Source organism: Phoxinus phoxinus, assembly GCF_949152265.1.
Source record: "Phoxinus phoxinus genome assembly, chromosome: 5".
Lineage (NCBI taxonomy): Eukaryota > Metazoa > Chordata > Actinopteri > Cypriniformes > Leuciscidae > Phoxinus > Phoxinus phoxinus.
The window spans coordinates 16256424-16282906 of NC_136880.1; the positions used below are offsets into that span (position 1 = coordinate 16256424).

Genomic DNA, 26483 nt, shown 5'->3' on the forward strand with positions numbered 1-26483 from the left:
AAAACGGCTAAAAACGCTGTATTATTTAGGCCAATAGATGTCACTTTGTAAAGAAAGTTTGTGTACTTTACACGGAGATGATAACAGTATAATTTCAAAAACTTGCACTTTGAATCCCGTTTTTTAAAAGTTTGCGTTTTCAGGCCCCCAAAATGCTCTTGTCGTGTAAATTAACAGCCAAAACCCATAACAAGTTTTCATTATTTAGTTTAAAGCGGTGTTGTGTAAACTGCCATAAATCAACAGATATTGTAAAATATAGATGGGCCTTAAACCATGGTTCATTTTTGTTAAACAGGAAATGCTGTGGACCTCCGTTCTTTACTGACAAAGTTGTGGAAAAAAAGGAGAACTACAGAAAAAAACAAAATCACCAACATAACCATGGTAATTTCAACATTCATACTGAAACTTTCAGCTTACATCATCTCACGTCCTTCAACACTCAAGCTTCTGTTTACAACACACTACAGTCTCATTATCTTACTGTTTATCTGGATATGTTCTTCCTAATACCACCGTGTCCTACAGCTCCTCTTCCTCCCTCCTACCAGGGACCACGTTTAGCTCTCTGCCTGCCGATTAAAATTGACCTGCCATAAAACTGTATTTTGCATTATTAAATTACATTTACAATTATTTATTGTTGTTGCATTTTTTTCATAGCAACTTACCAATGTGGAACATCACAAGCAATTTGTCAGGTTAAAGGTCTTTAGAAAGGTCAACGGAGGTTTTCTTTAATATGTGACTTGTAAACCAAATTTACTTACTAAAGCTAATTTTTATGCATTTGATGCTTGTCGAAACATAAATGCTTCTAACTTCACAAGAACGTTCCATGACTCAATACCGGTTTTCACTTTATCCTGCTTGAATTGACTCCAATATATCAGCAGATTCCCTGAACTCCACTTTCTCAATGAGACTTAAATCCCTCTGTCTCATGGTCTCAAAACTTTCAGACATGCTAATTCACACTCCACACCGTAAGGAGATACAGTCCGTTCCTCCACTGACCTTCTGTACAAGCTCTACCCCCTCTTCACGTGTATCCTCTACATTCCCTGTGAGTATCTTCAGCAATGCTGCACTACCTGCGTTTGGCCACTGCACATTCTCTCACGTTGTTCCTCAAATGCACTGCACTGGCAACCAGGAACTGCCAGAATCAAGTTCAAGACCATGCCAATGGCATTACCTAATGCTACTTCCAATCTTTCATCAAACCATACACCTGAGCCAGGTAAATGTACTGGTTATTCTGGGTCGATTCGCTACTCTTTCCCATTTGTCCATGCACATGACGGTCCAGTTAATTTTATGAACTCCTAGGTGATAACAGAGCATAGGGAACTCACCAGTTACACATTTCACGCTCACACTAAAATCAAAAACACCCAAATACACGACTGCAGATATGAATGCTAGTCCAATGCATTGCAAGTGTGTGGTCCGGTTACATAAGTTAGTGTTGCAGTAAGTAACAAACCCTGAAAACTCAATGGAGAGATAAAGTTCAAAAGTATGTGCTATAGAGTGTTGTTATTCAGGTATAGCTGGCAAAAGTTTTACTTGCTCAGCAATATTCTCTTGAATATGTTGCTACAAGAGTAGTTGACCTTACAGAAGATTGACTAGTAGAAGATGCATGTGCACTATAGTGACCTCTTCTATTTCAGGACAAAACAAATGTATCTGCGCGGACATCCACAGACTGAGCTGATGCTGAAAAATTCAGACGCACTGTCCGCATAACAGAGCGGAACACAAAGTATACTTTGGACTTAGGATGCACATTAACATATATTAACCTGCACAGTTGTAATCGAGCAATAGCTGGATTTTGCTAATTTGAGCCACAGTCATCAGTCTAAGTCAGGGGTGTCCAATCTTGCTCCTGGAGGGCCAATCTACTGCAGAGAAGCTCCACCCTGCCCAAAACACCTGACTGGAAGTTACTAGTAATCCTGAAGACCTTGATCAGCTGGTTCTGGTGTTTAATTAAGATTAAAGCTAACCTCTGCAGGATAGGATTTGACACCCTCGTCTAAGAAGTCAAATATTTGAAGGATTAAACACACATTGTGTGTCACTTGTAGGCTGCACAATGCCAAGGACACTTGGAGTCTGAGTTAACCTGTATACATGCTGGATGAACCCCAGCTAGACCCTGTCCCAAATGGCACACTGCATGTGCCATTGTAACTCCGCAAGACCACAAGTACTGTCGCATACATGTGTCCATGAAGTCCACAAGACGGTAGGGCAGGGGTCTCCAACCCAGCTTTTGGAGAGCTACCTTCCAGCTGACTTCAATCCCAACCCTGCTCTAACACACCTGCTTGTCATGTTCAAGTAACTCTGAACAATGTGATTAGCTGGTCCTGGGGTCTTTGGTTGGGGTTGGAACTGCAGGACTCGGCAGGACGGTAGGTGTCCAGGAGCAGGGTTGGAGACCCCTGCTATACTATTTGTCATGTTGAGTTTCAAGTAACTTTATCTCTCCATTGAGTTCTCAGGGTTTGTTACTGCAACACTAACTTATGTAACCGGACCACACACTTGCAATGCATTGGACTGGCATTCATGTCTGCAGTCGCGTACTTGGGTGTGTTTGATTTTAAAAAGTGCTCTCTTTCCGGCCGTTACATGTCTTCAACCCGACAGTCATTGCGTATGTGGCCTTGGAGGAAGACAACGAGATTAGGGTGCCATTTGGGACAGGACCTAAGCCTTTGCAGTTTTCCTCCAAGTCCACACTTTCATGACGCAACGCCACTTTGACTGGTAGAAGTCTGCTGCGAAGCTCACCTCAGTTTAGGCTCGCCAGAAGTGGCATGGCGGTGGCAAATGGGATGCTTGTGCCATGCACAAACGGTGGCTATTGTAACTCCTCAAAACCAAACAATTGCACATGAAGTGGGCCATTTGGGAGAATGCCTAACATCTGAGTGTTAGTTCAACTTAAAAAACAGACTGGTGGGAAGTTCGTTGAAGTACTGCGTTTAAAAAGATAAAACAAACAAAGTTATCAACCTCACATTTCAAGTTTTCCTCAATACTATAAACAACTAAGCATTCCTAAAAATAAATACAATTACAGAATTGAATAGTAAATTCTCTGAAATAGTATAAACTGCTCCCAGATAGCATTCATATCCGGACCTCATCTGTGCCAACTATGGCACACATGGCTCCGTTCTGGCAGCGTATCTGTGTGAGTTGTGGCTTGATGTGTGTGGGCCAGATGTGGCCCATGTGACCTTTGCCGCTACGAGAACTGAGCCATATGTGCCATAACATGGCCCAGATGAGGCCCGGATATGTATGCTATTGCCAGCCACACTCGGGTTGAGTCATCACCGTCATTCCATGCGGTATGTGCGCTAGAAGAATGTGGGAGATGTGGGCCACAACTATGCCAGATGTCATTTGCTATACATAAATAAGTCCTAGGACTGCGGTTCTGAAACGGCAGCCTCCGGTATATTGCAGGAACACCCTCCTCGTTTTCCTCACTACCAATCCTCTTCCTTCACCATTTTATCTGCACTCATTCTCTCACAAACTTTAATACAAAACTCCACTTTTGCTTTCTTTTTATATAGATCACTAAATATTTATTTTTCAGAAAAGAAAATATACACATTTTTGAAGCTAACGCCTGTTTATAAAAAGTGGCCAGCTGATGTTGACACATATTGCAGAGATTAGTCTGTTATTTGACAGGTGAGCAAATGCTCCATTGTTCAGTGTTATGGGCCGATTTCATCAGCACTAAATGTCTGCTGACAGCTTTCCTTTCGCCCATAAACGGATGACTACAGCAAAAAGTAAACCATGCACATTAGTCAAAGGTGTTTTGATTTAAAGGATTTCAATATGCCAGAAAGACCAGGCTTATTTCATTTGAATTCATCCAGACATACACTAATAAAATGCTTTAAAGCTGTTTCTATTTGTGGCATATCCATCCGAATATTGACCAAAATACAGTTCTTGGTAAAAATGCATGTACACAACGTTACACGAGTCCCTGATAGTTTGTAATAAGAGCTTCGGGGCAGCAGCCAAAACATCAGACGGACTCTGGAAATGTTGTTCCCATAGCTCTGATGCAATCGAGAGGAAGGGTTTCAAGCGGAGAGTGAGTTCTGACACAGTTCCAAGGTAAACACGGCCCGGTCACACCAGTCTCATGCAGCGATAAAAACAAAGACATGAGCATGAGCGCGGACACGGTGTACGTAGCTTAGCCCTCCCCATTCACCAGCTAATTCCCCCTTCAGCCTGCAATAAAAGCCCTTTCCTGATTTGAAATTCCTGAATCTTTCCTGGACACACGCATTGGTCACCCTCATTGTGGAGAAATATGCGTAAATAGTCAAGGTATGCGTGCGTGCGTCCCTTCGCTTCCTTTTCAAATGGTCGGAATTTTGGCTGAGGCGGCGATTTATCTCCTTCCCGCGCGCGGTGACTCGGTTTTACCCTCTCGGCTCCGCTCCATGTGCCGCCCCGAGGCAGTTTGTAAACAAGGAAGTGCTTGAAGGCATTCTCAATGGGCCTAATTGAACGTGGCCCTGTGAAGTTTAGCCAGAGGTGGCTTTTGAATGAAACGACACAGACTCGCTTCACGAAAACGTGCTGCGGTTGCGCCGATGAATCTGATCCCGGCCTCCAGCACTTGAGATGGCTATAGTATTGGCTATCCAGTTCCTTTCTCTCCACTCGTGGCCCGTTCTCCTGTCAAACGACCCCAGTAACTGTGAGCCAATGACGCAAAAAGAAGACACTGAATTCCAGACGCTGATTTATTAATGGCGCTGTGAAATCGACTGGCCCCACATTACAGGTGCCTAATTCTCTTCAATTCAATTTAAGAACTGGAAAAGGACACGCATTTTTAATTACTGGTTAAAAATAGAGATAAAAGCAAGTACAAATAAATAATGCTGGTTTTTTAAGTGTCTAGATTAAACCTAATAATTGTGGGTAATATTGTTGCCATTTTATATACTATATTGGGAAGGTCAATTATTTTTATTTTAATCAAGCTTTAAATGTTGTTTTTATGTCTATGTGGTGTTTTAATATGCTTTAAGACAAACCATGTGCATATTCATAAGTCAACACCATTGCTGAGTATTTCCTCCTTAAACTGCAGTGAACCAAAGACACTGGTGTTTCTGACTGGAGAAGCTAGAGTGGAGGCGGGGCTAATTTGCATATTCATAAAACTGTGTACTAAATCAAGTAAGGGTGTAATTCAAGCTTTTAAGGCATGCCGACATTTTTTTTTCCAGGAAAAAAACATTTCAATATATAATTTTGGTGATCAAAGATATGTTTTAAAGGTGCAGTCTGTAAGAATGACAGCTAGTGGTCGAAATCGGTACTGCAATCCAAATTCAAAATATCGGAGATCGTTGTTTCCCCCCGCCGCCCCCATCCTGCTCAGTCTAGACGCTCACGTGGGTTGCCAGTTTGAGGACATGCAACAGGAACGAGCGCAATTGACAATGAGTTGATTTATCCGCGTTTTAATATGCTCTTGTTCATAGAGATTATTAGATGGATACTGAGGCTTTTTCATGTTGTGTGGAATCTGCAGTCAGTGGGCAAAATCACAAACCAAAACAAAAACAGACATTTCGACACGGAACGCACATTTCAAAATAAAATAACTGGCTGTAGAAGTGTTTTTCAGGGGAACGAGAGCATGTTTCCTAAATATCTGCAAACATATTATGGTATTTTTAGGCTTTAGTACAGTGAAAAAGTTACATACAGTACCATACAGACTACAGGTGTGGACTTTAATAATGCAGCTTTCACACTTTATTATTATTTAAGAAAAATGACTCAGATTGTTTTAAATTTTGACTGTTTCAAACTAGGGCCTTTGTGACAGAACTGAAACTTCAAATTTTGTTTACACTGGTGCCGTATTGCGCAAGTTGTGTTCTCCTTTAACGCATAATGTAACATCAATAACCACATTCACAGTGACAGTGCATTTCAATGCTTACATTTTACAGAAAAATAAGAATGTTGGTTTTGTAAAAATCTTAATCATAGCATAATTCCAGACATTTTTTAATGTTGAATTTTCTGATTGGTGTTTTTGATATAAAGTCCCTTTATCATTTGTTTTGCGGTCTTGTTTTTTTTTTTTTTTTTTTTTTTTTTTAGATATTTATCCTGTTGTACAGCACAATGGCCAACTACTGTTGCTTTAATTGTGCTATATAAATACAAATTTATTTGATTAGATTTTTCGAAAGAGTTCAAGAATGCATAAAGGAAATAAAAAGAATGCTGTCTTGAAACTGTAAGGTCAAAAAATTGGGAGGCAGATGTAAGATTCCTCATAGATTTTTTTTCTTCAATAGATGTTAAAGGGATAGTTCATCCAAAAAAATCTGTAATTTACTCAACCCTCAAGTTCTTCCAAACCTGTATTAATTTCTTTCTTCTGCTGAACACAAAGGACAATATTTCGAAGAATGTTGTAGACAGTTGATGGGCTCCATTGACTTCCATAGTAGGAAAAACTAAATTTATGAAAGTCAATGGCTACCGTAACTGTTTGAATACCGACATTCGTCAAATTATCTTCTTTTGCGTTCAACAAAACAAAGAAACTCGTATAGATTTGGAACAACTTGAGGCTGAGTATTGAGTAGTGACAGATTGTTCATTTTTTGGGTGAACTATCCCTTTAACATAAGCTAAACATCTCACTTTCTGTCTACTAATGTTGGCTAGTGGGAATCTTAGAAATGACAATCCAAAATGCTTACATAAAAAACAAGAACCCTATATTTACTGCCAGCCTAAACCAGAGGAAATCAATATTTCATTGTCTCTCCACCACATGGGGCAAGAAAGAAACATGTTAATAAATGATGAATTGGCATCTAGAATAACAACAACTCTAAGGAGACAGTCGGCTCAGGTCAGACACTGCCATAGCTGTTATACTGTTCTTCTATCGGTATTATCATAATACTTGTGTTTTAACATAGGCCTAATTCTGTTTCCCCAAAGCCATTTAATGCTCTCTTGGACTGTGCGCACAACAGACAATTTTAGTGTTAAGAAGACAACTAGGTGAATTGTACTGACCATAGACTGTAAAAATAAGATGTGACGCATTATAAAAGCTATACAAATGTTAAAAATGCATTTGTAATGTACCACAGACGTGAGAAGTAGGCCAGTCAGTATGGATTGTGAAGGACACTGATTTATCAGGCCTTTCTCCGTTTGTCGATTAAAGAGTAAATGGCGCCACCGCACGGTTAAAATAAAAACAACAGGTTTGCCCAAATATAGCTGATAAATACTTCTGATAGAGCCTGATAAAGAATATTTTTTTATTGATAATACTTTGGAAATTGATCAGATGTTTAGATTCAGAACTAGCAATGCCAGATTCGATCATTCTGTCAAACGGCTTTTAAAAACGGTTCATGATTCAGTTTGATTCAGTTCACTCACACAATCGTTTACAGCGTTTCTCTCACTCAGAAATAGTAACGGGATACTTAAAGAAAACAAAAACAGCCCTGAATGAGGTGGATATTTACCTGCAATTCAGTGTAGGAAACAAAGTTTGATAAATGTCTTCAAATGTTTGTCAGCGATCAGCTCCAGTGAACGCGCCAGAAACGCCTGCCAATTACATTGACACCTGAAAGAAATGTAGGCTACTCAACAGAACAGAAATCCAGAAAAAGTGCGCGCTTAATTGTGTTGCACACTTGTCATGAACTTCAAATTAAAGTGAAATGTTATTATAAACGGCTCTTGCTGATACTAATAAAATAAAAGTCAATTTAAGTGTGCTTAATAAGAGTAGGCTGCAAGATATTAGCCTAGTTTTAGCACCAAATTTCAAATTTGGCATGTTTTAAAGAAGTGCTTTGATGTCTTGACGAACATACTGAAGCACATATTTCACCTCTAGTGTTTTTTGATATTACAATTAAAGTTAAAATATTTTAAAAGTAGCCTATACATGACATACAAGATTCAATAGAAAATACATTAAAGTAAATGCTTGTCAGTATGTCAGCACATAAAGTCAGCATGAAATGGAGGTTGCCATTGTGTTTGGTGCATGACATCACTTTGTAGGCCAATAGAGAGCCTAAGTCCCGCCCCTCCGCTTCCGGCTCATGGGACCTTATTTCTGAAAAAATATGTATGGTAGTCAATGGCGACAACTTATCTTTTTATTCCGTCCGAACTGTGCTCTGAATTACACATATGTTTGTCAATTTAAAATATATATAAAAGTCAAGAAAGTCGCAGTTTGTCTGACTATACGTCACCGTTGCTCGTGTGTGTGCAGTCTGGTACAACACACTCAGGCATGACGGCATAACGTTACGATAACGTAAGACTATAGAAAAAATGACAGATGTTAGCTTCAGTAAAGTTAGCTTCATTCATTGAGTGATAAGGTATGACGTCAAACGTGCGCCTTTTCGGTTTGTAATTACGTATTTTCACAGTCTTATACCTCAACAGTTTTACGTCAAACTGCGAGGGGCTGTCAGGGACATTAAACGTCATCACGCCGAACATGTACAGTCCGCTTTTACAGCCTTATGCTTACTTATAAACTATTCTACCTCACGTTCTTGGAAAAAGTTTTTAGTGAGTTGTCAGAAGCTAATGATTGTGACATTGAAGTCGAGCGACTGGTGTAGTTCGTTTATAGCCTACCTTTAGCTTTTTACTTCTGGCGACTGCATTATACTTCAAAATTCATTTTGAATCAAAGTGGTGTTCATCTGTGAATATGATATTGATGGACATAACGTGCAAGTATCAAACTTTTGTTGATCAGAGCTTGTTTTTTGCGATAATCCAAACGCATATTGAAAGATCCTACTGGGTGTTTCTCGAGGGAACCAGCGTGATGCGAACTGCCGGTTTCCCTACAAAGTGACATCATACCTGCACCACTCTATTGTGACGTATATCAGATCATGAGGAGAGCATCTGGAGGGGGAGGTTAAGGTTTTTTAATAAAGATTATGAGTACACATGTAAAAAAAAAAAATGGCACTAATAAATCCTTAAAAAAAAAACTGAATTTTTCATCAATTTTTCATTATCAATTTTTATTTCATGGTGACTTTATTGGCATTTAATTTAATATAAATTTAAACCGAGTGCTATTTACAATTAAATGAAAAAAGTATAAATTTGTGTCATTTTCATAAGTATGTCTTTAAAAAAAGTATGCTAAAGCAGACTTTCACAAGGACACGAGCGCAAACAAATTAAACAATCTCCATTACAAATTAGTATATACTTTATTTCAAAAATTCTTCAAATCAAGGACTGTTCCCCATAAAGCACACACTTTAGACTGTTACATTCATGAAGCACACAATCAATCTTTTCTTTTTAAAAACCTATGGATGAGTTTTCATAAATGCCGTCACCTCCTGGCAGTGGAAATGTTTCTTGGAAAAATCACATCATACCCAGTCTCCACATCAATCCCAACTTATCTTCATAAAAAAATAACCATTTATTAGTACGCCAACACATTTGTGCCTCAGACATACTTGGATTCAATAGTGTTCCCCCAACCACATGTACAAGGTACCAAACCTGTTTAGCAGCTTTTCTGAAGCTACATCGTGTTAGTAACTGAATTAAGCAGGCAAATCCTGAGGAACGTGCGTTTAAACCAAACTGCAATGCCAGTGTGTACACTTGTGCTTTGGTTAAATAAACCTCAGTTCAGCCTAGTGCCTCAAGTCACTACATTAATGCTAGCACTCCCTTTCTTAGCATGTCAATGCTAACAATGCAGAACTTCGTAAGTAAACATAAAAAAACAAACAAGTAACGTCTATTATGTGCTACTGCAACCCATTTTCCCAACTTAGTTAATTAGCTAAGACTAAAGTTGTTTTACTGCCTGAAAACCACAGTTCTGGTAGCGCTAGCAGAGAACTGCTAAGCCGCTTGTGTAACATGTTCTTAGCATCACAATACATCAAGAGATTGTCCATCGTGGCTCATTGTCGACGGTTCTTTCATTATTTGTGAATTTGACTAATTAAATGAAATATGCTAACAAAACATGAAAAGGAACTCACACAAATAAATAAAAATGATTAGTTATTCACATTTATACAAACAAACAAAACAAAAAGTTGCCCTCGTTACTTTCGTATCCTTTGTTGTCTTGGTTGGTTTACCGCAATGACTGCAGCATTACAGCTTGTTTTTGGATGTTTACACACATTTAAGGAAATGACTGGCGTCTCTTCCACATGCCGACTCTCCTTCCTGAAAGTCTGTCCTTCAGAGGTTTGTTTGGTGGATGACGTTGCAAGGGAAAGCTTCTGTACACCCAGAGGAGAGTCCCGAGTTCAGTCTGCCGAAGTGTGTTGCGATGCGTGTAACATGGAAATGTAAAGCTGTCGTTCAGCGCCCCGGAGCCGTTAGTAGATGAGCCGCTCTCTCTCTGAACCCACTACCCTGTTGCGAGCCGCCATGGCTTTGGCTTTATTTACAGACGGGCCTGTGAAGAGAAAACCTTTTTAGAACTGCTTTCGTCAAAACAAATACACATTTACATCACTTCCTTTATTCACACAAAGCTTATTTGGTTCAGAGGGCTTCCAAAATCTAGGGGCCTATGAAATGTTTTATTTATTTTATTAAAAAAACAATTTTATTTGTTCTGGATTCTGCCATTTTTCACAATTTTTTTTTCCATTCAGTTTAAATGGTTAAATTAATATTGTACTAAAAAAAAAAAGCATGTTTAATTAATTAAAGTCATGGAACTTTTACAATTTAACAAATTATTAAAATAATTCTCACCTAAATTTGTTATTTTTGTAATTTGTTATAATATATAAAAGTATATAATGTAATATATACACTTGCGTGTATAAAGTGTTAGTTTTATGAATTCAGTTGATTTAAACATGCTTAATATTAAAGTGTGTGATATATGTAATATATATATATATATATATATATATGTGTGTGCGTGTATGTATACACACACGCTTAATATTTAAAAAGCATGTATAAATCAATAAATCAACTGAATTCATAAAACTTAATTTTTACAGTAATATAGCCCCAAGAAATGTATTATTTCAGAAATGAAATGGTTTGTTTTAATTTTTCTGTATTTAGCCTATGGTTTAGTACCAATGTTTTCTCAAAAATGGTGGTAATCAAATCAATATGGCATAAAACATTACATTTGAAAAGACTAATCAAATTGCCAATAAAAGGGTTTACTGTTACAATTAAAACATGGAAGTTGTGCAATACTCATTAAAGCTTTAATAATTGTATTATCATAATTATTATTATTACTACTACTTGTAGAAGCACATTCCTCTGTACAATAGTAACAATATTAATAGTCACAATTTCTTCAAATTAAACCAAACTTTTATTTTGACGGGTTGTCTTGAGTTTGTTAGTTTTAAAATTCACAATCTGTCGTAAAGGAGTCGTTCACCCCAATGTTAACAGGTTGTGATTTACCTGCATAACTGAGTAACACCGGCAGGAAGATGAGGCCGTGAGTGGCTCCTAGCAGGACTATTGCAAGGTACATGCGGAAGTAGAAAATCTGGAAGATCTGGGATTTGGACAGGGCGAGAATCAGGATCCCACCGAATTTAGTGAGGGTGATGCCGCTAAACACCTGCGGATCCAGATCAGCGTGTTAGAAGGTTTGCACACATGTAGTGTGTGTGTGTTTGTGTAGCAGTAGGACACATGACTCACAGAGCTGCCCATGTGTGCCAGCGCCTCCTCCGCCCGCTCCACCCTCGAGCTCCTCGTACTGACGGAGAAAGCCCTCACTATATGACTGCAGAACTCCACGGATATGCCACAACTCTGCAAAAACACAACAACCCAGACATTTGTCCATAAATAATTACGTGTGCAGAGTTATGTTATTTGTTGAAAATCAAAACAAGCATTCCTAATGAAGTGCTTCAAATATTGGGTTATACTATTTTAAAGTGTGATAGTACTTCGAGTGTAATTATAATGTAATTAGACATTTTTGTTCACTCACCATGACAAGGTTGACCAATGAGACCGCATTGAGGCTGATGCTCCACAGCCACATGACTCCGAACATGTTGACCAGGATCATGGCAATGGTTAAGGACACCAGCACCGCCGACCACAGCTCGAAGCCCAAGAGCACCGTAGACACCACAAAGATGGCCAACAGTGACATGCCAAGGTTAAAGGCAGTGTCGTGGACGATAGTGAGGTACTGTTCATAGAAGACGTAGAATATACTGTCCATGGGAAAAAAGAAAAAGGAATGTACAAATGAGGCAGATTTACTTGGGGCCAGATTTACTAAACAGGTCAAATTAACATGAGCGTAATCCCAAAAAAGTGCTGATGGGAGTGGATCATGGGAGTGGATCATAAAAAAAGTTCTGGGAGTGATCGCAAATTAAAAGGACACATATGCAGCCGGATCATTTCCAGAATGCAAATGGGCGTTAACTGGTTTAAGACATGCTTTTTTTGGCTGTTAAATAATGGCATAAATATCAGTACATTGACTAGCGCAAACCTTAGTAAATTAGCTTGCATGATTCATTTAAATTACCCCTGTAGTCAATTATTTTATCCCTTAAATCTCATCTTTGATCACCAAAATAAATGTAAAAATGATTTCCTTAAAAAAAAAAATAGCTTTAAGCGTAACCGTGAAGTTGCGAAGATCATTAGTCATTAACTTGGGCCGCTAACACGACACCGTTCCAACAGAAAACCCTTAACGCGCCGCCCATCCGCACAGACAGTGCCTGGTGTCTCGAGAACGCACTCCCTGAAAGGGGTCGAAGGTGCAAACCATTATCCGTTTTCTCTGCGCAAACCTCAAAAATGCAAACCTGTTTTTTCACGCATCACGTGTTCGGTCGATAGGCATGTGCGTTTGAATATATACACGTGCGCAGGCGTGTAGTCCTTCACAAATCAACCCTCAACAAACTACTTGTTGTTAGGCCTTAATTTAGAATTCAGAAATGTAAAAAAAATAAAAATTAAACCCCCATCCATCTACACATTTGTTTACTCACCGTACTGTCTGCCGGTGTGTCTCTATAAGGTTAATTTTCTCAGCTGAAATAGATGCCTGACAAGATTGACTGAACCCCAAACACATTGTGTCACAAAAGCCAGCATTGTCCACTGTCAAGGCATCGCGAGTTCATGTTTTACAGCAGAAACCGACAAGCACCCTCTTATATACTGTCTATGCAAGCACCCTCGTTGTTGGTGAACATCCCGGTAAGTCAGTTTTAGCGAATCAGCACGCAGTATTCAGGTCAGGTGACAAGGCTGCCAGTCACTTCGAAAAGACGCGCTAACCGCTAGCTGAGAGGAGTTTCATCAAAGCAGATTAAAAGTGAACGAACTTGATGAACCCGTGATAACTTCGGGGCGTAAAAGGAAAATAAAGCTGAAACTTTCACAGAAACTTGCTAAAGCAGCATGTTAGAGTGGCGAGGGAAAAGCTCCCTGTATGGAGTCTAATCACAATTTTTATTTTTGCATCACAGTAATTACATGGTTTTGTTTAACTCTGAAACGTGAAATGTGGAGTTATTTGCTTTTGCTAAAAAAAAAAAAAAAAAAACTTTTAATATATAAAAAGCACACTTTCAATGACTTAATTTAGTAAGTTACCTGTTTTTGAGTTATCTAAACAAAATAATCCAGCTACAGCTTGATTGATATTACTTTGAATGCACAATAAAAAAAACATGAAAATGAACAAGAACGGAGTTATCCATTTTTGCAAATTAACTCTTCTGTTGTAAACGTCCCAATAATCAAAGCGTTCAATTAAACGTTCATGTTACATATTTTGGTTGCATTTGTGAGTTAATACAAATTTAACTGGTTGTGTAAACTTGGCACATAATATCGATAAATCAATTGATATAGCCCTGAATCGAAATCGCAGAATTGTTCGATGTATCGGCAAATATCGTATACGCTGGCTGAGAGAGAGTTGATGTCATTTGGTATTGTGATGTAGCCAATTAGGGGTGTAAATCGGACGGTTCAAGGTAGTGTGTGACGTCAGAAACCCCAGCGATTTAAAACAGTATTTTCTCCTTAAAACTGCAGTGAACAAAAGACTGATCAAAAACACTAAGCAATCGAATTTGACTTATGAATTTGCTGGTGCAAACTGTTAGTAAATATGGCTCTAAATGTGATAGACAACTGACAATCCTAGTAATTATTACATAAATGGTGAGGTCTAAAAAAAAAAAAAAATAGGGCAGCCCTACATAACTGACCCTCATGGGAAGGACTCACCTGTGTGCATTCAGAGTTTAAAGTTTGATACATTTGCACAATTTCACCATGGAAGTGGGTCACTAAGGACGATCTGCTGCTCTTTAAGCATTTGTTTTCATAGTTAAAGTGTATGGATGCTTATTTCAGACACGGATCTCTTTTCAAGTTTGTCTGAAGGGCTCAACAGTAAGGATGGTTTAGCCTGGCGGCACACCAGCACAAATGCAATGCATCTTGGGTAGACTTAAATGACAGAGCAAGACATCATCTCCTGCTCAAGGTGCGTTTACCTGTAAGGGAAGACGCGGTAACTCTTGTCATGCGGCGTGATGGCCTGCGTGATGTTGTCCGTAAGCTCTCGCACCATCTTCATGGCGTCGATGTAGTCCGCTGACGTTTTTAAGATGGTGTGATAGCTCATGAAGTATGTGGCGCCGACGTCCGTGTCGTTCCCTTTCAGATCCACAGCAGTGCTGTACGCAGCATGACCGCTGCGCAGGAAAGAAGAGCAGTTTTTACTCACAACCAGGTTTCCAAAGCTTTTTTCTTCAAGACAACAATTTAAAAATAATGCAAGTCTTTCACAAAAAAGGGAAAGAAAGAAGATTTAAATTTGGTAATTAAAAACGGAAGTGTTTTTACTGTGAAAAAACTAACGCAGGTGCAAAAACATGAGAAACATATGGTGGACATGCACTGGATGGCAAATCTGATCAATAGAAACATGTAAACTTACCCTTTTCCACAATTGATATTTGGGTTGTCCGAGAGAAACATGGGGAGGAAGTGCATGAATTCGGTACCATTAGGCCGCTGTTTCCCACTAGAGGTCATAGGTCTGCAGTGAACGCAGCTCTTATCCACCACTGATGAAAAAACAACAAAGACATCAAGATACAGTGAAAAAGTGAGATTGTAACCACCTTTTGTGTTCCACTGAAGTCATACAGGTTTGGAAGAACACGAAGGAGAGTTCGAATTAAACATGAATGTAACACGGACCAAGGACATGTAAACCAACCAAAATAGGACGTGATGTCAACATGCGACCCTAAAAAGGACAGAATGCTCAAGCAAACATTTTTTTCTCATCATTGATGCGATGTTGCCCTCTACAGTTCAGTAGAGGCATCAGAACCACATGTCTTCGCAGCAGATCTGTGTGTGATGAAGGGATTCCTGCTGCCGTTTTGACACTTTTACACTTTTTATAAGCTCTTCACGGGTTCTCAGCTGGTCAAAAAAACCATCATACTCATACAACGAACAAATTAAAACCCAGCACAGCATTATTTTTAGATGTTCCATCGCCAAATATACATTATAAAAGGCATTTTTTCGTGTTGTATCTTTAGGTTCGGAGTTGAAAATGACAAGAGGACAAGACGGAGTTGAAATTCACACTGAACACTAAACGAACCAGGACTAAATGTATCATCTTTTTTGATCCAGACCAAGAGAACTGAACTACAAGTGTGAACACACCCTAAATGACAATTCTCCTTTTTTGGAGTGAACTATCCATTACATTTTTTTATTTTTTTTATTGATACTAAAAATGCTTTGATTATAATATATGCACATATATCACGAGTCATGACAAACACTTCCCATCGAAATCTATTTGCAAAGAGTGAGTTCAAAGACCCAAGAACAGTGAGATCTGTACAGTGGAAACTGATGTCAACTGCATAAAGGTCCTCTGGAGCAGCGGGGGTCAAGGCTCTGTTGATTCGCTGGATAATGGTTTACCTGAAGCGTTGCAGAAAGCTCCTGTTGCGTTATAATATCTGCAGCAGGACGACTGCGGCTTCACCCAGTCAAAGTAGTCATCCAGCCAGGACGATGGGACGTTGCTGATCCTAGTACTGAAATTGCGACAGGATATTACTATTGAACTGACAGAGCGGTTATTCATAAACTGAAAGCAGTTAGCAAATTCTGAAACTTCCTGGATTTTCCTACGCTTAAAAAGGACTAACAAAAATCAAGCAAAACATTCATTTATTGTAGTTAACTGAAACCCATCACAAAAATATTTTATATTCAGCTTGTTGCCAAGGCATTTAGGTTAACTTGATGTACTAAAAATGATACTAATACACTGGTGTATTGAAACTTTCCTCACTGAAAAGGAGTCAAAAAGTGTCACTCACTAGTTATCCAAGAGAGAAGCGGCATAAATTTGCTGGACCAGAGAGTCGTTGTTGCAGCCGACTCCGCCACACACCGCGTTCTGGCCCTCCGATGTTTTGTAGTCATGTCCATCCTCTACCACAAAGTAAACGGGCGGCCCGGTGTGCAGGTACTCACTCAGATTCCTGAAGTAATCCAGCATATAGGAGTCCTGCGACAGGGATGATTTATGTTCACAATGAGGCCTTTCACGTACTTCAGAATGCAAATGTGTGCTAAAGGTCTGTCAACAATGTGAAGAATGATGTATATATACGTACATCGGGCATGGACAACGTCTGCTCAAGTCCAATCTCCACTTTATTAACAACGGCTATACTAAATGACAGCATCCCCACAAACACAGCAACCTGTAGATGAGAATCAAGTCGTCAAAGAGAATCAAAGGATTAACTATTTGTACATCATTGCCATGTTTAGCTAAACTGGTAGACCAATGTCATGGGTTCAATTCCCATAAAATGCACACATACAGATAAAATGTATGATAATACATTAATATCTAACAATATTATATTGTTGCTTTACACTTACCACCAGTGGGCGCACCCAATCCTTTAAGATGAAAGGGGCGTATATCTTCTTAAAGAAACGGAACAGACAACCTTCTGATTTTTCTTGCGGTCCATCAGGCAACTTTACACAGCACAAAATATCTGTCCGGTTTGCCTGGGGGAAAAACAAAAACCGAATATCTTGAAGCATCTCAAATCATTATCAGACCATTCATACTCATATCGATACAAAAAAAATGCTGCTTAAAGCAGGGCTATGCAGTTTCGGGAATTTCTTCGCTGTATTCTCGCAGGTTTCTCTATAGAGCTCCGCCTACAGCTTCGGAATAGATATTTGACAACACTGTCGAAAAACTTGTTGGCGGCTCTCAGATACCAGAGGCTAGTAGATCAACGACATCAAAGCAGACGGGACATTTACAACATCTTCTTCATTCGGGTTCGAGCAGTGTAAGGGAGCGCAATGATAGAATTTTAGCAGATTTTTTTTTTGCCGTTAAGCAATTCGTTAGACTGCGAGACCTGATATCACGCGATACTTCCTGACGCGGCGGCCGGCTGGCCCCCCTATCGCTCACAGGCGATGGGGGGTGCGCGACGACCATCATTCAACCCGAAAAAAGTAATAAACTGAACAGTTTCAGAGTCATTGGAATGGTTAAGTAAAAAACCTGCATAGTTCACCTTTAAAAATGCAGTGATATAAAATGCTAATCATGCTACTTAAAAAAAAAAGGTTTGTTACTTGACGCTGTGAATTAGCATTTTATTTTCAAATCCACTTCATTATTTTACATTATGTTGTTTCTAGTCACCAAGGATGATAATTATATCCAGGGGTGCACATAACTGGTACGCAGGTACGCATGCGCGACAAAAATCAGGAATGCGTAATGCCACTTGTGTTAATACGCGCCTTTGCGTACTTTAAGGGTCACTGTCACCAAAATGCAACCTAGGCAGTTTTAATTACATTTTTTCACAGACGAAAACAAGACGATAACTAAATAAAAACCCGTTTTAAATGACGACAACTATGCAGTTGCAGACGACAAAACTGCAACGCGCGAGTAGAATAAACAGAACCGATATTGTTCGCTGGTGTGGACGCTAATACAGTTATCTTTATTGTTATTGTACTTCATGATGCGTTTGTTTAGTAGAGGAGCGCATATCCCGGATACAATGGGGAAGTTCTTGCTGCCTAGGTCACGTGTGACATTCCCAATGTCACGTGAGAGGTCGTGAACTCAACCGTCTTATGAACGCACTTCGTAGAACTGGACCAAGTCGAGCATTTGTAGTGAAAAAAGTTTTTTTTTTGATCGCTTCACTAGAGAAGACATTTATTTGACCCCTCACCTCTTGTCTCTGGATGTCCAGTCCCAGCAGTGACACAAAGCAGCTGATCTGCAGGAGGAAGTCAATGAAGACGGCCAGACCAGCGAACAGAGAGAACGTCCTCACCGCGGGCATGGTGGACAGAGCACCTGTGGACATGTAAACAGAAACTATGAAGCATCTGGAAACGGAAATACGAATCAAACGATCATTTGTAAGTAATAAAGGAGTTAATTACAGGTCGACATACCTAAAAAGAAAGCAACCGTCTCGGAGAACGAAGAGAGGAACATGCTGGGAGCCACATCTCCGAGGATACGGCCAATCTGCTGATGAAGCTCTTCCTCCGCCATTCGCTCATCTCTCTGAAGAAAACAAAAATCTATTACGAAGGCAAACAAACAATCTCAACCTTACGAACGATAAAGTGGAACCAAACTTTTTAGGAACTAAAAAATGCTCGTCCGAGTTATTTTAGTGCAATCAGTCAACTGACATCCACAAAACAACCACAGCACTTCTCAGAACGCGTCACGTGTGAGCGAGCATCTGCTCTCAGGACATTTAGATGCGGTGTGAAGACATCACCACGCACCTGGTAGGTTTGCACAATGATGAAGATGTTGTCCACGCCCACGGCCAGCACGAGGAAGGGAATGACCTCAATGACGATGAGCGTGAGGGGGATGCCGATGTAGCTGAAGATACCCAGAGAACACGCCACTGAACTCAACACGATGAGGATACCAGCGATGCCCAGGGAGATCTTGGAGTCCACCTGTGCAACGCATACAAACGCAGCATTTCAAATAAAAACGATGAGAACGTGCAAGGTCCGTCTAATGACAGCACTCGCATGAGCGATAGAACAGCCAAAGAAAAGAAAACCATAAATGCATGGCAGAAAATATAGATCTGTACTTCAAAAAGGGTTTTCAAAATTGAAATGGTCAACCGTGAGTCATTTTAAACCCAGGGTAAAATTGCTTCAAGCTTTACATTGCTCATACTTAACCCAGGGTTAACAATTAACCCTGGGTATTTATAAACTGACGTTTCACACTGTACATTCCTAAACCCTGGATTAATAATCCTATTTTGTGGGGTCAGTCATTGAATGATCACTTGACTGGTTTATAAAACCTCAGGTAAACATCTGTGCTTCTAAATTACATGCGTTTATTTTGTCATTGAGGGGAAAGTGTGCAAGCACATATTACTATATTCATCTAAACACTGTTATCGGCAGTGTGGGAGGCGTTGGGATGTTCGCTAACAGTTCCTCTCTGCAAAGTTATTTCAAATTGTTTTTACCTCTAAGAACGAAAATAAGTGCCTTTAGACTTAAAGCCACACGCAGAATGGCGAGTCACGAGGGTCTTACCAGCAGGGACCGCCAGCTATTAATGTGTCCCAGCGCCAGCGAGATGTAGACAAACATGATGACGTAGCTGATCACGATGGTGGTGACGTCACTGTCGCTCTCGCGGTCGATCTCGTCCTCGATGCTGCGCTCCGAGCTGAACGAGACGATCAGGTCGGGGTTGCTGTAATTCTTCATAAAATCGATAAACCTGTGGAGGAGGTATGAATAAAGTTACTCCTAAATGCTTGTTCTATCTTTTGTAATCGGTAGTTGTCATTCTAGATCAGATTATTTTCCATAAATCACCCATAAGATTTAGTAACTTAACACTTACACTTTCTCCCACGCCAAAGCTTTGCCTAATTTGTCAGTGTCATTCAGGTAGTTGTAGACAGGAAAGGTGATCACTAGAGCGGTGGCATTTTTGTAGGCGTCATCTTTATAAGAAAAAGGACAAAACCATTATATACCGTAGACGCACATACAGTAGATGCAGGTTTCGTTGCATCACTCTGCAAAGCGTTAAAGTGCAGGACTGAATCTGAAATTGCAATGTTTGATATAATAACCACAGCAAGGGAGGAGACAACAAAAATGTGGCATATCAAAATAGATCTGTGCATTATTTGTCTGAAAGAGTATGTGCCAGACCTGTAATACGTTTCTTTGTCTTTCATTTCATTACTAACTTTTGATTTGATCTTTTTAATGCAATTTTTGCTCAAATGTAACAATATTTGAAGGCTACATGCTTTTCTTTAATGTGTTACTCTATTAAAAGCATTAACAATTAACTAATGTAATATTGTTATTTTCAAACCGTAAAATAAAAACAATAGCAACAGCTGTTGCTATGGTACCGAAAACCGTTACATTTTACCAGTATTGCTACAGAGTACCGACTAGTGAAATTTTGGTACAGTGAGAACCCCAATATATTTATATTATATACACTACAGATCACAAGTTTGGGGAAGTATTCATTTCTTTAAAAATAAAACGTTTGTTTCGCAAGGATGTATTGAATTGGTTAAAACTGATTTCAATATTAGTAATAAAAACAATATAAGAAATGTTTCTTGAGCATCAAATCAGCATATTAGAATGATTTTCTGAAGGATCATGTGACACTGACAACTGGAGTAATGATGCTGAAAATTCAGCTTTGTCCACAGGAATAAATTACATTTTAAAATATATTCATATAGAAAGTAGTTATTTTAAACTATAATAATACTGTAGTTCATAATATTACTTTTTCACTATATTTTGATCAAATAAACGCAGTCTTGATGATACTTTAAAAACATTAAAAACGCAATTTTTAAGTAAGGTATGTTACAAAATTAAAGTCCCTCTGTGTGGTTCACTGCAGTTAAGGAGAAAATACTCAAACCATGTGCAAATTCATAAGTCATCACCATTGCTGTCTTAAAGCACATTAAAAACACAATATAGTCGTATAAACAACATTAAAAGCTGGATTTTCACCACAGGAGGACTTTAAGATCACACATATGTCTTTGTTCTTTTTTTTGTCTTTATGTTCAGTCCTGTCAAACTCACCCTCATATCCACCAAGAACAAGCCAGGGGAAAATTGGGCCTCCATATGTACCCATGCAGGGGTCATGAAAGTGGCCCGTGTCATCCAGGGCCGTGGGAGAACTAGGACCAAAAGCAAAAGATAAGAAAGACTGAGTAAAACTCAAAATTGTCAGAGCATAAAAAAACTGAAAACAGAAAAGCAACAAAAAACAGAAAAGCTCACCTGACACAATACAGAAAATGAGTGCGGTAGTCAAAGTAGATGTAGAACTCGTCACGCAACAGATGATCCAGGACTTCATGGCTGTTCTGGTAGTAGTTTAACATACTCAGGATGGTACAGTTGTCATTGTAAGGAGCCAGTGGAGAAACACAGATGTCTTGAAGAGTCACTGTCTCTCCTTTATATTCCGCTTTTAGATTTGTTATTTCGGTCTGGAGATCCAACACCTACATGGAAACAGAACACAAAAAACATGTAGAGTAAGGTAGAGCGAAAATACTAAAAGTATTGCTGCCATCCATTTAAAAATATTAATTTGAATAATTACAAAAATCTGTTTGATGGAATGATTTGACGACTCGCACAAAGTTTTCACTCGTTTCATTACTGGATGAATCAGCATTTTTTAAAGAATCCCTTGAATGAATGATTCAATGACAAATATATTTTTAACAGTCAATTGTCGCCACCTACTGGTGCAACAATGTAATTCATAATCTTTATTTAAAGCGTCAAGTTGCTTTCAAAAGGTGATTTTCTCCATTCTGATCGCTTTCGTAGACGTGTTTATATCTGAACTATACATTTTCCCCAGTACATCTGTGAGAATTTTAATTATTGTAAGACAAAAATTATACTGTATGATTTTTGCAAAGAATGTTTCTACATAAACATTACAACTGCCATCTCTGGCTCAGCGGAAGTGCAGACGCAAATCTGAATGTTCGCTGTGATCGTACTTGTCAAATGTTTAATAGACGCAGTTGACAAATCATCATTGAGGGATAAGATGCCGCGTGTGTTCGAATCGAGAACACTATCTTTTAACGATTAATCACGCCGCTCTATTACACAGTGCTACTCTTTGACTTGCCTGATGGAGGAGAGATATGTTCAGAATGGGGGAGAAGCGGATGTCTGGTCCAGACGCGGGGGTTAAGGAGCCCCAATCCTTCCACGTGGTGGTGATGATGAGCTGCTCGGTGCGGAAAAATGGTCCAAAGTGCTGGTCGAAGTAGTCCTTCTCCTGCCTGGCCCTGCTGCTGGGAGACGACCACAGCTCCACCGGGTTGGTGGTGATGCGCATGTAGGACAGTCCTGCCGAGCAGATGGACACCAGCACCATGCTGGTCAGGATCACAGTTAAGGGCTGTCGAACACACAGTGAGCCCCAGCGGCTGAAGAGAACACGCAGCATGTTCTCGAAGCGCTCGCCCAACGTCTCGCAGCAAGTGGCTTCATCTAAGAAACGAGGAGCGCATTCAGTGAGGACTGAGGACTGGAGGAAACGTGCCGTTTTGTGGAGAAGTGATCATTTTGTTGGATGTTAAAGATGATGAGTGAATTTCTGCACCGCTGGTACACACAAAATTAAATTGTACATACCTACAAAATCTGTACCGTTAGAGTTGACGGAGTAGGGCTGGTTGCTGTCAAGAATAGGGCCATATTCAGATGTGACCATCCTCCGTCTGTAATTGATAAACAGAAAGTAAACAATCAATAAATAAATGAACCAATAAACAAACAAATATACACAAAACAAACAAACCTGGACTGATACTTTATGGAAAGTCATAAGTTTTATTACTTTCATGCGTGAACTAAATTAACAACTTTTTTACAACAAAAATTAACCATCACTGAACTTAAGCTGGAGTATGACGCCATTTTCTTCTAGAAACAAACTTTGTTGCATTATTTTCCGGTTATCACTGTGAAGCTGCTCTGAAACGATCTGTATTGTAAAATAGGGCTGGGATGGATTTTTTCTTACCGCAGTTGAAAAGCAAGAAATTCCCACGGTATAGCGGTGAACCGCTGTAAATCCAAAGCCCCCTCATTATATTCCATATTTATGTTTACATCATATAATGTTATTTTAATTGAATCGGTTGATTACCGGTATATGAAAAGTGAACAGCATGAGTAGGATCATAGGATGGGTCAGAGATGATTTTGACCACTTTATTAAACATTTTTTTGTAGAAAGCCTTTCTTTAAATTGAATTTCGTTTTGTATAATTTGTATCTTAATTTTAATCATGGTTTCGTCAACCAATTGCCTGGAATTAATAAATAAGAAGCAAAGCAGTGCCTTGCATCGCCCATTTTATTTTATTTTATCAGCGGATTGCGGGCGGGTGCGGTTTTGAAAATTGGTCAAAAAACATTGGTGCGGATGGATGGTGAACGGATGAGTTTTGTGATGCACTTGCGGATGAAATAATAGCCCATTTATCTCTAGAATGGAATCTATATTGCGTCATGAAACATTGCGATCCCCAACTCCTGAAAGGTCAGATTTTCTCCATCGTTTGATAAGTTTTGTTTAGAAAACCTTGAAACCATGCAAGACACATTGTCATTAGACATAATCCATGTCATTAGAATCAATGAATCCATGTCATTTGACACAACGTGCACATGTGCAGGCCAATGTTTTTTTTCCGTTGATGACGGTGACGAGCTCAGACCCGCGGTAGGCGTCACGTGACCGCGGTATTGCAGTAACCGTCCCAGCCCTATTGTAAAAAGCGCTTTATAAATAAAGGTGACTACTTTTCAGTTACCTTTTCTCACCTAGATGTGGGCTTGCTTGTTTTTTTAATAGTAAAAATTTTTTTGGGCAAATGTTCAGGTCCTTTCACACCAAAAGTGAAATGAATAAGTAACTCAGAAATGCATTACTTTACTAGTTACTTGGAAAAGTAATCCGATTATGTAACTGCCGTTACTTATAATGCGTTACCCCTGACACTGTTAATGACGAATAATTACTAGGAATGGGAATCTGCGGAGACATGGCAACACTAGATCATATTATTGATATGTCTGGGTCATGATTACAGTGTGATTTTTTATGTTCAGTTTGCAGCATATACAACTTGTGACGTGTTGTGGTTTCCCTTTCGTCAGCATTGGACTTTGGTGCTTTATGCAATTGAGTTTTGGTTAAAACAAAACCACTGGGTGTGTTGTTTTGTGTTTTACCATGCAAATAAACCCTTCTGCAATGTGGGATTGTTTTAAGGAACAGTGTCTGTAACTTGCCTGTAACACCATGCTCCCAGCACGACCCCAAAGAAGATGACGAGGAAGGCCATGTAAGAGCACCACATGATGAGGATCATGGCGTCCAGGCCGAGGATGGTCCAGGGAGGAAGGACCGGCGGAGGCACGGGTGTGGGACCACACGCTTTACTGCAGTCCTGACAGGAGCAGGGCCCTGAGCCGTCATCCAGAGACTGCGTGCAGTTAAACGTCCTGTTGCTCATGGGAATCATGCTCTCGGTGGGTACATCTGGGGACACCAAAACATTTTCAACACCGTCCGAAATCAATCTCGAGAATATAAGCTTCATGGATGCAAAACAGATTTGGAGTCACAATTTAAGTGTTTGAAAGCAATAAAACGAGTGGATTACTTTCAACCACAATGCTGAAGCTTATAAAGAGGTTTCAGGAAGTCTTGTGATTCTGAAAGTGCTTGTACCTGAGAAAACCGGGTCAATAGCAAAGGGAACTTGGCCGTTTTCGATGTCGAACATGTACTGGATCCAGTTTTGGGGAGTGCACTCGCTGGCGTCCCGTCCGCACAGCAGACTGAGGGCTTTGACGTTGGTGGAGGGAGCCTGGACGTCACTGCAGGAGTTATACATGGCTGTAGAGAGACGTCAAATAAATGATAAATCATATTGGCTACCTATTAAGATTTTACACAACAGTTACAGTACTCCAATTTGATTGGCCGAGAAATTTAATATAGCAGTACTGGGACATTTGTATCACTTCACTAGCGTTCATGGCGTCCCAGAACAGAGTATTGAGTGATGCAGAGTCCAAATAAAGCAGAGTTTTGCATTTGTGCCTGAAGCGAAGAGCATGTTTTGTGTGTTTGATCTTGCTCCAGGTCAGGATCGAGCGAGGGATCTTTCACCAGCGAGCAGAAATAAACATGCAGAGTGAACAATGCTTGTAAATGAACTGGAAAAAACAAGTCCTGTATGATCTGATTTTAAGACTGGACAAATCAGAATACCATACATACCTTTTTATTATATAATAATATTATTATTAATAATAATAATAATAATAATAAAGAAGAAGAAGAAGCATGTTATCCACAATTAATTTTGTTATTAATTATTTTTATTAATATAATAAGTGAGGGAAAAATACTAATATCTAAATACTAATTGTACCCATGATTAATATTAATATGTAATAATAATCAACAATGAATAAGTATTTGATATTAATATTAACAGATAATTATAAATTATTATTAGGAGTAGTTGTATGCAAGTACTACTAATAATAAACATTATCCACAATTTATTATTATTATTATCATCAACAAATAATTATATTTTCCACAATAAGTATTATTATTGAAATACTAATACTACTACTACTAATAATAATAATAAAAATGAATATAATTTTTAGGATTATTACAATTAAAACAGTAGTAGTATGGAAATAATACTAATACATAAATACGAATTGTATCCGCAATTATTTATTAATTTATAATAATAATGATCTGTTAATATTAATAACATCAAAAATACTTATTCATTATTTATCAGATCATCATTTATTATTATTATACTAATTTTATTAACAAATAACAATGCTAATCTTTTCCACAATAAGTATTATTGAAACACCACTACTAATAATACTTTTTTTCTTCCAAAATGTATTTTTATTATTAATAATAACCAATATATTGTACAACCTTAACACCACGAAATACTTAGTAAACTTAATAAAACAAGAAAAGATTTAAAAGTTGAAAGAATGGGAAACACACCTAAGATGGTTTTCTAATGTGTGTTTTAAAAGCAGTTTAGGTCCTGCTGATCAGGAGCTTTACTGGAGTAAGTCCCGTTCTGATGTTATGAATCAAGCATCTGAAGCATCAGTAA

At 38.9% G+C, this 26483-nt stretch overlaps 1 protein-coding gene across 1 annotated transcript in view; it reads right to left on the bottom strand.

The window, feature by feature from the left end:
* Positions 1 to 9316: 9316 nt before the first annotated feature.
* npc1 (Niemann-Pick disease, type C1) overlaps positions 9317 to 26483 on the bottom strand; it is a 29676-nt gene continuing 12509 nt past the window's right edge. The window contains exons 5-25 of the mRNA XM_079614295.1: positions 25043 to 25210; positions 24601 to 24850; positions 22933 to 23018; positions 22421 to 22788; positions 21547 to 21773; positions 21343 to 21443; positions 20111 to 20213; positions 19795 to 19984; positions 19006 to 19188; positions 18661 to 18775; positions 18432 to 18559; positions 17089 to 17223; positions 16815 to 16904; positions 16515 to 16705; positions 16111 to 16226; positions 15095 to 15224; positions 14649 to 14849; positions 12095 to 12326; positions 11797 to 11910; positions 11551 to 11713; positions 9317 to 10561 (exon numbers count right to left, since the gene is read on the bottom strand). Of these exons, the coding sequence (XP_079470421.1) occupies positions 10482 to 10561; positions 11551 to 11713; positions 11797 to 11910; positions 12095 to 12326; positions 14649 to 14849; positions 15095 to 15224; positions 16111 to 16226; positions 16515 to 16705; positions 16815 to 16904; positions 17089 to 17223; positions 18432 to 18559; positions 18661 to 18775; positions 19006 to 19188; positions 19795 to 19984; positions 20111 to 20213; positions 21343 to 21443; positions 21547 to 21773; positions 22421 to 22788; positions 22933 to 23018; positions 24601 to 24850; positions 25043 to 25210 (3371 nt within the window). The 3' untranslated portion in view covers positions 9317 to 10481. The remainder of the gene's footprint in view (positions 10562 to 11550; positions 11714 to 11796; positions 11911 to 12094; positions 12327 to 14648; positions 14850 to 15094; positions 15225 to 16110; positions 16227 to 16514; positions 16706 to 16814; positions 16905 to 17088; positions 17224 to 18431; positions 18560 to 18660; positions 18776 to 19005; positions 19189 to 19794; positions 19985 to 20110; positions 20214 to 21342; positions 21444 to 21546; positions 21774 to 22420; positions 22789 to 22932; positions 23019 to 24600; positions 24851 to 25042; positions 25211 to 26483) is intronic.